Raw genomic sequence first — 13,001 nt, 5'->3', positions numbered from 1 at the left:
TTACCCCTGTTCCAAAATATTAGTCCCTTATTCTATTTTTTATTGTCCCAAAATATTAGTCCTTCTTCAAAAATCAAGTACAAAAATAATATAAATTTCCTATTTTACTTTTCTTTTAAATTAATAAACAATATAAAAAGCACAATTATGACATTGATATTCCCAAAAAATATACTATCAAAAGGATAATTTTGAAAAATCAACTTTTTTTAAATGCAATAATTATATTACCAAAAAAAGTTAAATTTTCTAAAAAGGATCATTATTTTAGAACGGAGGGAATATTATTATTATTTTTAAAACTCATCTCAAAATTTAACCAATTATAATTAATAATATTGAAACTGGCCGCCCTTCCAATATTCCATGTAACCGTTGCAAAACCTACTATACTTTCCCCCCAAATTGTTCCCTCTCTTTCTTCTTCCTCGTAGAAACCTCTCTCTCTCTCTCTCTCTCTCCATTGATTCCTAAACCATCTTCCTCAACAATATGCATCCAAGAACACTTCTTGTTCTCTCTCTCCTCTTCTTCCTCTTCAACTCCTCACACCCACCACAAGTCTCCTCAGAAAACATAATCCTCGACTTCCCATCTTTCACTCTCCGAAACCCAACTCTCCTCGGCGATGCCTACCTCCAGAACGGCCTCATCGGCCTCACCCGAGACCTCCCTGTCCCGTCTTCGAGCTCCGGTACCGCCATTTACAGCTACCCAATTCCATTCTTCGATCCCAACTCCAATTCCACAGTCTCTTTCTCCACAAGATTCTCTTTCTCAATCACCAGTCTAAATCCCACTTCTTTCGGAAACGGGTTGTGTTTCTTTCTATCCCCTGAAAATCGGAATCTGGGTAGTCAAGGAAGGCGCTTGCGTCTTGTCAATTCGTCTCAATTGACCAAGAACAAGTTTGTAGCTGTTGAATTTGATACTAGGCTCGATTCTCAATTCAATGATCCGAATGATAATCATGTTGGGTTGGACATTGAAAGCTTGGTTTCGATCATGACTGCTGATCCTAAATCGATTGATATTGATCCCAAGAGTGGGAATTCAATCACTGCTTGGATTGATTACAAGAATGATCATAGGAAATTGAATGTGTTCTTGAGTTATAGTAATTTGAAGCCAGAGATGCCTCTGTTGAGTGTCGAAATCGACCTCTCTCATTATCTGAAAGAGTTTATGTATGTGGGTTTTCGGCATCTACTGAGGGAAGCACAGAACTTCACTTGATTGAGAATTGGAGGTTTGAAACATCACCCTCGGGGACCGCTCGAAATCATCCCCACAATGTCTCCGATAATTTGGTGTTTACACCGCGTTTTCAGGTCCCAAATTCTTCTTCCAAGAAGCATCACCGGGGCCTTGGTTTGGGTGTCGGGATCGCCTGCCCGGCCTTAATCTGTCTCTTTGTGCTTTTCGGGTGGATTTCTGTGAGAAAAAGGAGAGGGGTATCAAAACAGAGCTTCACAACAGGGCTTGTGGCAGGTTCGAGACAATTCAGTTACAGAGAGCTCAAGATTGCCACAAAAGGGTTTCATTCAAGCAGAATCATAGGCCATGGAGCTTTTGGAACTGTTTACAAAGCCTATTTAGTCTCTTCTGCTACAATCTCTGCAGTGAAGAGATCAAAGCATAGCCATGAGGGAAAAACAGAGTTCCTCGCCGAATTGACGATTATAGCTTCTTTGAGGCACAAGAATTTGGTTCAGCTCCAAGGCTGGTGTTTTGAAAAAGACGAATTGTTGCTTGTTTACGAGTTCATGCCCAATGGGAGTCTTGATCAGGTTCTATATGATCAATCTGAGCGTGGTAATTTGCTGAAATGGGTACATAGATACAATATTGCAGTTGGGTTAGCCTCTGTTCTAACATATCTGCATCAAGAATGTGAACAGCAAGTGATTCACAGAGATATAAAAGCCAGTAACATAATGCTAGATGGTAAATTCAACGCAAGGCTTGGAGATTTCAGATTGGCACGATTGATGGATCACGGTGTTAAAAGCCCCGTTTCGACTCTAACCGCTGGAACTGTGGGATACCTTGCTCCAGAGTATCTTCAGTGTGGGAAACCTGCCGAGAAAACCGATGTTTTCAGCTATGGAGTGGTTGTACTTGAAGTATGCTGTGGAAAGAGGCCAATTGAGAGAGAACAGGGGATTCAGAGGATGGTGAATTTGACTGATTTTGTTTGGGGATTGCATTCTGAGGGGAAAATCATGGAAGCTGCTGATGTGAGGTTGAAGGGTGAGTTTGAGGAGAGTGAAATGAGGAAGATGTTGCTTGTGGGATTGAGTTGGGCGAACCTGGATAGCGAAGCTAGGCCTTCGATGAGGAGGGTTTTCCAGATCTTGAACAATGAGGCCGAGCCTGTTTTTGTGCCTAGAGTGAAGCCAAGCCTTAGTTTTTCTTGTGGATTGCCATTGAGAATTGAGGACATTATTGTTTCAGATGGTGAAGAGGTATGAAGGCACCAGATCACATGTTTGAGATCACAGTTGGGTGAATCCACAATTGTGAATTGTCTGTCATATCTGTTTTAAGTAATGTAGAGTTTTTGATTCTTTTCATTCTTTTTGAGAGAGAGAGAGAGAGAAAGAGAGCGAGAGAGAGAGGGTGTGTGTGTTGGTGTTGTTTAGTTCAGTCCCTAATCTGCAAAGTTTTTTTGGACTAGTTTTGTTGTTCTGATTGTTGTTTTTGTTTTTTAGTGTGGCAAATATACTTGAATGAATCATAATTCTTTATGCTATACATAAGCCAGTGAAAAATATAAATAAAATAAAATTGAGAGAGAGAGAGAGAGAGAGAGAGAGAATTTGAATTTTGATAGGCATGTTTTAGTTGCTATAATTTGGATGTTGGAGTAACTTTCGGGTTGTTTGGGAAGTAACATTTTATTTTATTTTTTTTAAATGTGTAAACAATAAAACAAATAAAAATGAATATTTGAATTTTTTTTTCATGAATTAAAAACTTTGACTTTTAATTAATTTTAATAATTTTTTGACAAAAATCCTCAATTGCCATATTCTCTTTGAATGAAGTTCTTATTTTACCCCCTAAAAAAATGACAAGTGGTAATCAAATTTAATATAAAAAATTGATCATCACTGAATTATCTCAAAGAAGTAACCAAAGAACAATTAAAAAGACAATCCAAAACTATAAAAACACCAACTTTTGTCTACAAATATTCATAGAAAAGTAATTGCAATGCTATATATGGTATATGAAAGAAAATTAACCACACATCTGTAATTTCGAGGTCATTGGCTGTTCCTATGATTACAACTCTCATATTCATACAAAAAAACTTGAATTTGAATTCAATAAGTGCAAAAACTTAATCAAAGAAGTAAATCTAGCAAAGGTCAAAACCTTAATGAATCATCTATTTGCTAACCTGAGCTTCAGCAGGATACGGTGAATCTAGGGTTTCATCAACCAAGAAATGGCTGCACGATAGATCATCTATCACACTGTTCATCCTTCCCGACTCACTTTCGCCGGTAGAATTTCGAAAAGAAGCCATTTCATTTTCTCCCAACAATTTGGTCTTCCATTTAATACCAATTGACTCCGCCTGATCAGCAAACAATACTTTCGAAATCGATGAACTGCAAATCTCTTTATAGAACTCGTAACTGGAAGCTCGAGTGTTTCCACCTTCCAGGAGTTTCGAGAGCGGATGCAAAACCGAGCTTGGATCATTGTTTCTTTCCAAGGTTTCCTTCAACTCCAGAAAAACAGAGACATATTCTTCTTTACTAAACTGAACAAACACAGCAGTTTCATCTAAGTGATAGATGGAAGAAACCGAGCTTGGGCCAAAGACTTTAGAGATGCATTCCCTAATCTCCCTTGCCTTGAGTTTGGATGGAAATCCCCAAATTAAACAAATATTTGAAAAGACAATCTTCGGATACCTAAATTTTAGGCTGTTATATGAAGACTCTGCAGTCTGCTTACCAGTCCTCAGATCAATAATGTCACTGTTAATCCAGCTTAAATAAAGAAGATTAATGTGCTTTTGAAGCTTCTCATCATGGGTCAAATTTGTGAAGGGTGGATGAAGCTTGAAATTGAACCCAAGATGACTGCATACTTGGGCAAAAATACAACCCGTCATAAAAGCATCATAGCCAGCTTCATGCGTAGCTCCAGAGTTCCAGTTCGAGGACCTGCACAGGGACATACAATTAGTATGGCTCGTCTAAGCTTGGAAAACATACTAAAAGGCTTCTCTCTATCATTATCTTATTCATGGTGATAATCTTTTGTGTCATTTGAAAGTTTATGTTATATCAATGCCCAACAGGTATATTCTTCAACAAGATGATTGGTTTGTTATTGATTTTGAATAATTTAGATAATTATGTAAGAAATAGACACACACACAAAGATAGCAAAAAACATTCACAAGTGTATACATCTGACAAATCACTCAATCAATCACGTGCATGTATATACGAGTCCGTGTCAGATTTTAAAAGTTATGTCTACCTTTTATCCCTGTTACGGTGAGAGATTATTGTGCATGTCAGTTAAAGTGTTTTTGTACGCACACACTTGATTTGAAGTTTGACAACAATGGTATGTGAAACTTTTTGAAGCATTGGGCATGATATCATGAACTGAAAAGTGAAATGTGTTATAGTTTCTCTTCAAAAAATGTTCCCATCAAAAGCCGACATACCACTTATCAAAATGAAACGAAGGCTAGTGACAAGCTTTTTAGTGTTGGTAGTTAAAAGCAACATTATTGCCAACTTATGGAACAACAAATAAATAAACAAATAGATTAACTATATCAAGATAACCCAAGAATCTTTATTAGTGAGATTGAAGAGTTTCAAGTCCTAGTAAAAGATAAAGGGGGAAGTGAAATTCATGTCATCCACTTGAACCTCGATGTTAACATGTGGCTTGAGACCCAATCTAGATCCTTCGACACTCGAAGCAATTTCTGGACACAAGAAGGCAAATGCTTTGGACAGTGATGTGCTGCCCTTCTTCATCATAGCTCTAAGGACATCATTTGCATTTAAAAGTACTTTTGTGTCATTGATGTATGGAAAGTATTTGTGAACAGAAGAGACATATTCTTCAGCAGTCGAAGGAAGAGAACCTAAAAATTTGCTATATATGTGCGCAATATCTGTATGAAATAGACAAAACAGGTGATATATAAGGGAAAAAAAAAAAAAAAACCTCTGAGCATAACTCAAATGTAATATCCATACCAAGAAAGCAATTGTGACCAACTATCAACTTCTGCTCTGAGGAAAGGAGATCAATAACATGCCGAAATCCAACTGCAGCTTCGATCTTCATCTCTTCTTCCTTGCGAAGCCCATCCTTGACTTCTTTCTGCAAGAAATTAGTACAACAAAATCACGTTCCTAGGAGATGCAGGTAATATGACACAAGATAGTGAAGACACCCCTCCTCCCCCCTTTTCTAATTCAGCTCTCACAAAGCTTCTTGTTTTTAATTATTATTGCTATGATTTACCAAATTCCTTGTTTCACCTAAGCTTTAAGTTTCTGCTGAATACTCCACAAAAAATATTCGGTCCAGACTTCAAATATTTGAGGCATTATAGTAAAACAAAATTCAAAAGACAATAATCATCTATGAAGTACCGACACTTCAAAACAAGTGCTGTATTCGTGTCGAACACACAGACACGGTGGGGGCACGCAGACACACGTATGGGACACACAACATGGCGTGTCCCCTTATTTAATTAATTTATTTTCAGGAGACAGGCCACAGACACACTAGGGACATGCCAAGTTATCTTTTCTCCCATTTTCTTTAGTACTTTTGATGAATGTTAAATGTTTACTATTTTTTTCTTAATTTTAAATACTTAATAGATCATCTATAAAAAAAAAGAAGAAAATGTAAACGGTATTAATTTAAAAGTGTTTTATTTATTTATTTTAAATATACAAAATTAGAGTTAGTTTTTGTTAATATTGATTGTTTGTGGATGTAATATTAATATATGAAAATATATTTTATTATCGCGTCCCGGTCATGTTTGTATCCCCATTTTCTTGAAATCACGATGTCTCATGTCCGCATCCATGTCCGTATTCGCATCCCCATCCGTGTCCGTGTCCGTGCTCCTTAGATAATTATTGAATAGCTCTTTGACATTATAACAAACTGAACTAAATAATATCATGATAGTCATTTCATACAAAAGAAACATCAGGAAAGCTTCACATTCACATAAATGAACTCAATAATATCTCTTTTCAAAGGTTTGTGTTTTACCATAAGTAAGCCCCTGTCATTGTTTGATTCAGTGTACACAATTAATTGTTGTACGGAGGAAGATTCACCCTTTACACGAATGTAAACAAGGTTTTCAAAATGCTTCACAGTAACCTGCACATTTTCAGTTTCATACATCAGCAATGACAAAATTTAAGCTAGTATAATATACAAATTGAGCAAAATAGCAGCTTATAAACATAAACTCAAGTCAACAAAACCTCAAACCCCAAAAAAAATTATTGACAGTAAAAACTAAATAATAGCTCATCCTGCCTGTCATCTAATCCATTCAGCATTAACCAAGACAAATCAGATATTAAATGAAGAAAATATCAAACTAATAAGAAGAAAACAAAACGATCAAAGAGTTCACATTGATGGAGGTTATCTAAGTGATATATTTGGAAGAAAAAAAGACTAGCATTACGTCGTGGGTTGTTGGAAGGAGTTGCAGAGTAGCACAACAGCGAGGAGGAGGAAATTAGCAAGTGTTTTGCCCTAGGCCCCAATTTGTTAACATGGAGGGTAGTTACATAATTTCACAGGTTTGCGTTTTTATCACTTCCCAAATGGTTTTGTTGCGTTTTTGGCTGCCTTTGTTTGTTTGTTTGTTTTTTTTTTTTTTTTTTTTTTTTCCGCATACATGAAAACGTTGCTTTTTATTAATCTTTCCAAAACGGCACATAATACATAACTTTTCTATATATGCATTATCATATAAACTCACCTATTTATAAGTGATAAAACATTCACTATATATCACTATTATTCAACACACTATATGATTTACCACATGACATACCATATTTCTCACGTAATAAAACTTTTCTTTATTTTTACTTTGGTCCAAAACTCTTTAGAATTATAATTATATATCTTTTGATGATTATCTAAATATTTCACAATAATCTCATTTTTATTAAAATTTCAAATAGTGTAATTAACTTCAAAATACTAAAAACTAGTTAATAGAGTGAATGATCGAGATTTAATTTTTGTATTAGTTGATAGTAGGTGATAAGGGTATACTGAAGAATTGCTCAACTTAATAAGTTTTTTTTTATTTAGGTGAAATTTGTTGACTCGTCTGACTGAGAATTAATCGAACACAAGAATTTAAGGTCTTCGTTAAGTTACTATTAAAATTTAATAATAAGTATGAAAAAAATAAATAAATATAAATAATTTTATTTAGCAACCTAATGATGAATTCGTTATAAAGTTTTAATACTCAATTCAAACTATAGAACAAAACCTTTAGACTTAGCTTGAGAATGCACCTAAGCATTATTTTCACATACCAATTTGGTATTGACTCTTAAGTACACTGATGATAAATATAATTAATTTTACAAAAGAAAACTAGTCGTTAGACGTTTTATTGAACATAAAGTTCGTTGAAAAAAAATCAAATCCACACTATTTTAAAAATAATTACTAAATTCATGTTATTTGTTTTGAAAATATTGAATTAAAAACATATTGTGCTTTCAATACATTTAAAAAAATGAATCATTTTGATTAATTTATTATTAAATTCATAAGATTGAAATTTTCAAACAAGTTTGATAGTAAATAAATTGAAATACATGGTTGGGATCAAAAGAGGAAATGGACGGCTAAGATCAAGACCACTGTGGGCGAGGGGAGCAGTGTCATTTACATGCGATCAAGAAAATGACCGAGCTTTTGGAATTCCAATCGGCGATCTCCGATGGCTTCGAGAGCTAAAGTGCCAGTGTTCACCGATACTAATTTGGACACTCGCATTGCCTTCGATGTCTCACCAGAAATTACAGCTCGAGATTTCAAGAGTAGGTGTTTGCCCTTCGTTCTAATATATGTTGTGAAAAAACAATTCTTTATGACATTCGGTGATTTGGGTTGTTGGATTTATGCTTTTATTTTTCGTTGTGTTTTGTAAAATCAACAAAGCATGGCATGAACTATTCTGGGTTCTCAAAATTTCTGTATGTAAATTGATGATCTCAGTGGCAATGGGTGTTTGATTTTTTTCTCCTCTGTGTGTGCGGTCTTTAAGGCCTGTTTGGTTTTGGCTGTGCTTTTGTTTTCTGTCTGAGTAAGTGATTTCCCTCCATTCCAGTTCTGTTGCCTGCCCATCTTTGTGTGTGTATTTGTGAAAAATCAGTTCTTTATGACATTTGGTGATATGGGTTCTTGGATTTATGCTTCTATTTTTCGTTGTGTTTTGTAAAACCAACGAAGCATAGCAAGAATTATTCTGGCTAGTCAAAGGTTTCTGTGTCTGAATTGATTATCACAGTGGGTGTTTGATTTCCCCCCTTTGTGTCAGTGTGTTTGTGTGTGGTCTTTAACGGCCTGTTTGGTTTTGGTTTTGGTTGTGGTTGTGTTTTTGTTTTCTGTTCGAGTAAGTGATTTCCTTCCATTCCAGTTTCTGTTGCCTGCCCATCTCTGTGTATGTGTGTGTATTTGTGAAAAATCAGTTCTTTATGACATTTGGTGAGATGGGTTGTTGGATTTATGCTTCTAAAATGATGATCAGTGTATTTGTGCGATCTTTAAGGGCCTGTTTGGTGTTGGTTGTGCTTTGGTTTTCTGTTGCGTGCCCCGCTTTGTGTGCGTGTGTGTGCATATTGTGAAAAATCAGTTCTTTAAGACATATGGTGATATGGGTTGTTGGCTTGGTGGCTATTATTCAATTGGTTTTGTAAAACCACGAAGCATAACATTAAATTTTTTGGGTTGTCAAGGTTTCTTTATATAAAATGATGACCAAAATGGATGTTTGATTTTTTTTTTTCCCCCTTTGTGTCAGTGTGTTAGTGTGGGCTTTAAGGGCCTGTTTGGTTGTGTTTTTGTATTCTGTTTAAGTGCTTTTCCTTCATTATAGTTTCTGTTGCCTCCCCATCTTTGTGTGTGTGTCACATGTTGGTGAAAATCAGTTATTTACGACATTTGGTGATATGGGTTGTTGCCTTGCTGCTTCTATTTTCCATTTGGTTTTGTAAAACCTCGAAGCATTGCATGAACTTTTCTGGGTTGTCACTTGTCAAGGTTTCTGTATCTAAAATGATGACCAAAATCGGTGTTTTTCATTTTTCCCCATTGTGCCAGTGTGTTTGTGTGTGGTCTTTAAGGGTCTTGTTTGGTTGTGTTTTGTTTTCTGTTTAAGTGCGTGCTTTCCCTTAATTCTAGTTAACGAAGTGGTGAAGAGTTCATAAACACCGCAACAAGTAACGCTCAGCTTGCTGAATTATATTGTGATAAATGGTAAGTAATCTGCCCGACCATTGTTTTGTAGGAGACCTTGAGAGAGCACACTTGATTTGCTTCCCTAAACTTGGAGCGATCAGGGTAAATGGATTAATGGTATGTTATTAGATTGTTACTTCCTTTTCTTGAGTACCAATAATGTACCTGGCACTCTGTTTCAACAGCAAACATATTTTGAAAAGTGGTTTCCTCATTTTCTATCGTTTAGTATGACAGAAAATGAAAGTCAACATCAAACAAGCATATTTGGGTGGGAAATGTTTCTCACTTTTGAAACAGAAAAAACATTTTCCAACCTAAAGTTTTACCAATGCCACCATCCCAACACCGTTGCCACCTCCTCCACCACTAGCACATTAGTTTCAAAAGTTTTCCGTATAAAAAGTTAAATGTTTTCCACTGAAATGAACAGAGCATGGGTTATCTAATATGCTTTCAATGCCACTCATGCTTCAAATTGAGCACTTTTTCTTCTTGTTGCCTCTGGCAGGTGAAGCAAAGGTCATGCTTCTACCACCTTCCCGACTCGTTGCCAATGAAGCATGCTTTCCAGGGTTTAAGAGGAACATGGTTTATTCACGTGGAAGCACGTCCTTGGAGTGATTCTAATGAGTCAGGTTTATCAGAATGTGTTGTTGCAGAAATCAGAGATAGAACTTCTAATAGTATAAAGGTTACTGATTCTCTTGAACCTAAAATCCCGGTGTCAAGTGCGAACAAGAATCATGTGAACTGCAAAAGAAAGAAAAATGGGATTAAAAGAATTCCATACGCGAAAGTTGCACTCCAAGTAATTCTAGCAAACACCCACCGTTCAAAAAAGAAGAAAAGGAAGAGGGTAACGGAAAATTGCTCTCTACATTGTACAGTGAAAGGGCTCGAGAAGGGCTGCCTTAGTAGAAATGGAGGTGACACTGCTGAGGAGAGGGAATTGAGTGCAATATTGGAGAACCATAGCAAGACATTATCAGAATCGTTATCCGTTTCAGGCATCATCAAGAAATACTTTTCTGATTACGAGGAGGTGAGTTTAAGCTCCAATTTTACATCTAGAGCAAACCAAAGTCAACGTAAAAAGCGATTGACGACTAGAACAGATAGTAATTGCTTGAAGTCAAAAGTTAGTGGAATTTCACAGTTTACGCCCAAGACTCCTCCAAGAGTGTTGCCTTTTCCGTTGTCTACTGATCTTAGTTCCAAAGCCTCAAGGAATATAGTTAAGAGAACTGGAGTTGGAAATCGTCTTGTTGTGGCCTCAAATAATCTCGGGATATCTGTAAAATCTGCAACGGGTCTCTGTAGATTCGGAGATCGAAAGTTATCAGTGCCCAAATCTAGTTCCTTTGTTAGAAGTATAGTTTTTGAAATTAGTGACAGTGATGAATGAATAATGTTGAGGTAACACTCTCTGGTTAGACTCTCGTGAAATGGATACACTTCTGCGGAGAAGGTTGGACATTGCAGCAAGCCAGTTACTAGTGCTTCAGTAGCTGAAAAGCTTGGAACTTCGAGGGCTTCCACGATTCAGTCTGTAAAATTTAACGTTCATTGACACGATTAGGACCCTTTTTCAGGTTCAGTTTTATATCCGGATATTGTTCCTATGAGGTAAATGATGTCGACAAGGGTACTGAAAAAGTCGATTATATATGACTTAATGCTCTACAGCCAATGTAGGCTGCTAGGCGGAACGCATCAGTTTTCGCAATGATGCTTTGGGTTGAGAAGGAATTCCCCAACCCTGTTTGTGCAACCATTTTTTGCTTTGAATCGTCTAATATGTTGTCTTTGATCTATGATTCACGGATGTGAACAAGACAAGTATTGTAGCCAAAGCAATGTAGTTTGGATAACGTTTTGTTGAGGTTTGAGTCTCCAGGTTGTTGGTATGAAATGTAGGAAAATGTTGAATGTTTCTGGGAAATTTTTGAAATTGGTCCGAAAGTTTCTCGTGTGTCTGAAAATTTCTCGTGTATTTGAAATTGGTCTGAATAAGAAGGATCACAAGTGTGCTTCATCTTGCAAAACCATTTTATGTTGCAAGCCAATTTTAAGAACATATTTGATTGTGTTTTCCTGATTCTCATATTTGTTCGTATCCATAGTTAGAACATCTTGTTTGTATTTAAATTTACGAACAAATGTGAGGAATCGGGATTTCAGTCATTGAGATGTTAACGGAAATTGGTCAATTTTTAGTAAGATCGTTAATTTGAAATTTTGATCTACCAATTTGTTCATTTGAAATTTTGTTGACTCCTAAAATTATATTTCAACTTAATTGGTTTAGTTTGCTCTGATTTTAAACAAAATTCAATTGAGTTGATTACAACACACCCTCCAAATAAAAATAAGTAACAAGAATCAATTATGATACCTTTTTTCTTTCAAAAGTTTGTGAAGCTATAGGAAGGAATAATCTGACTTTCGGGTAACCGTTTTTCTTGCACCCTTATGAAAGAAAAATAAAGAATCAAGTTACCCCAAGGAACAAGAAACCAAGTGATTGGTTGGATCAGATTTTAAATGCTTTTCAGATTTTTTTCTCTTATAGTTAGATCATGTTTGGCAGTCTACATTTTGATTAAAAAAATTTAAAAATTAAAATATTCGATCATATACATTAATGATTTTTTTTTAGTTGGTATATCTATTTAACTAACAAAATTTATTCTAAATACACTAATTTTTTTTATCTTATAAAAAATATATCAACTTTTTTTTAATTGACAACCATGAATACGTATGAGCATGTGGGATGCCTTTTAAAGTTTCAAAAGGTGTTTTTAATGTTTACTTTTATTACTCAAAAAAAAAAAAAAAAAAAAAAGAAGCGAATTACATTGATTAGTGGATGGTGGGTTGATTTCACATATTAATCAGTTTAGTGAGTTGAATATCGAATTATCAAAAATTATTTACATATTAAAATTTATATATAACATATAAAATTTAGCATAATTATAAAGATCTTTTTAGTCTAACCAAAACTAACAAAATTAATACTGTAAGATAAATTGATAGAGAGAGAGAGAGAGAGAGAGAGAGAGAGAGCAAGTGAATAAATGAGATGTGTATATTATTTTTGTTAATTTACAAAGGGTGCCTAGCTCTCTTCTTATAGCCTGTGATGTACATTGGATGCGATGCACCGAAAGCATAAAGCTAGCCTGTTATTAAAGCTAAAGCTAAACATAATAATAACAATACTAAAGTATAATAATATACAATGCTAACATATAATAATATACTAACATCCCCCCACAAACTCAAGGAGGGAAAGCATCAACCAAGTTGAGTTTGGAAACAAGATCATTGAAGCGGCCAGGAGGATGAGCCTTAGTGAAGATATCAGCGGGTTGATCGACGGAAGCAATAGGGAGAAGATGAACAGTACCACAGGTAACATGCTGGCGAATGAAATGACAATCAATATCAATATGTTTGGT

At 35.5% G+C, this 13,001-nt stretch overlaps 2 protein-coding genes and 1 pseudogene across 2 annotated transcripts; 2 read left to right on the top strand and 1 right to left on the bottom strand.

The window, feature by feature from the left end:
* Positions 1 to 347: 347 nt before the first annotated feature.
* LOC114312406 (putative L-type lectin-domain containing receptor kinase S.7 pseudogene) lies at positions 348 to 2,677 on the top strand (annotated as a pseudogene).
* Positions 2,678 to 3,203: 526 nt separating this feature from the next.
* LOC114312427 (poly(A)-specific ribonuclease PARN) lies at positions 3,204 to 6,778 on the bottom strand (the record flags this gene model as incomplete). Its single annotated transcript, XM_082881515.1, has 5 exons — positions 3,204 to 4,191; positions 4,898 to 5,164; positions 5,250 to 5,376; positions 6,295 to 6,408; positions 6,725 to 6,778. Coding segments are annotated over 5 exons (1,356 nt in total), but the record flags the coding sequence as incomplete, so codon positions are not given.
* Positions 6,779 to 7,884: 1,106 nt separating this feature from the next.
* Positions 7,885 to 11,476, top strand: LOC114282655 (uncharacterized). The gene is made up of 3 exons (XM_082880252.1): positions 7,885 to 8,111; positions 9,581 to 9,648; positions 10,043 to 11,476. The coding sequence occupies exons 1-3, from the start codon at positions 8,012 to 8,014 to the stop codon at positions 10,937 to 10,939; spliced, it is 1,065 nt and encodes a 354-aa protein (XP_082736378.1). The 5' UTR covers positions 7,885 to 8,011; the 3' UTR covers positions 10,940 to 11,476.
* Positions 11,477 to 13,001: the final 1,525 nt, after the last annotated feature.

This window comes from Camellia sinensis, chromosome 7 (assembly GCF_055761805.1).
Source record: "Camellia sinensis isolate YWXY chromosome 7, ASM5576180v1, whole genome shotgun sequence".
Lineage (NCBI taxonomy): Eukaryota > Viridiplantae > Streptophyta > Magnoliopsida > Ericales > Theaceae > Camellia > Camellia sinensis.
This window is presented reverse-complemented; position numbering and strand designations above follow the sequence as displayed.

Excerpts from the sequence above, each read along its gene's own strand:
- LOC114282655 (XM_082880252.1), top strand. The coding sequence starts at position 8,012 with ATGGCTTCGAGAGCTAAAGTGCCAGTGTTCACCGATACTAATTTGGAC. Across the intron at positions 8,112-9,580 it reads TACAGCTCGAGATTTCAAGA|GAGACCTTGAGAGAGCACAC; the intron begins GTAGGTGTTTGC and ends ATTGTTTTGTAG. Across the intron at positions 9,649-10,042 it reads TCAGGGTAAATGGATTAATG|GTGAAGCAAAGGTCATGCTT; the intron begins GTATGTTATTAG and ends TGCCTCTGGCAG.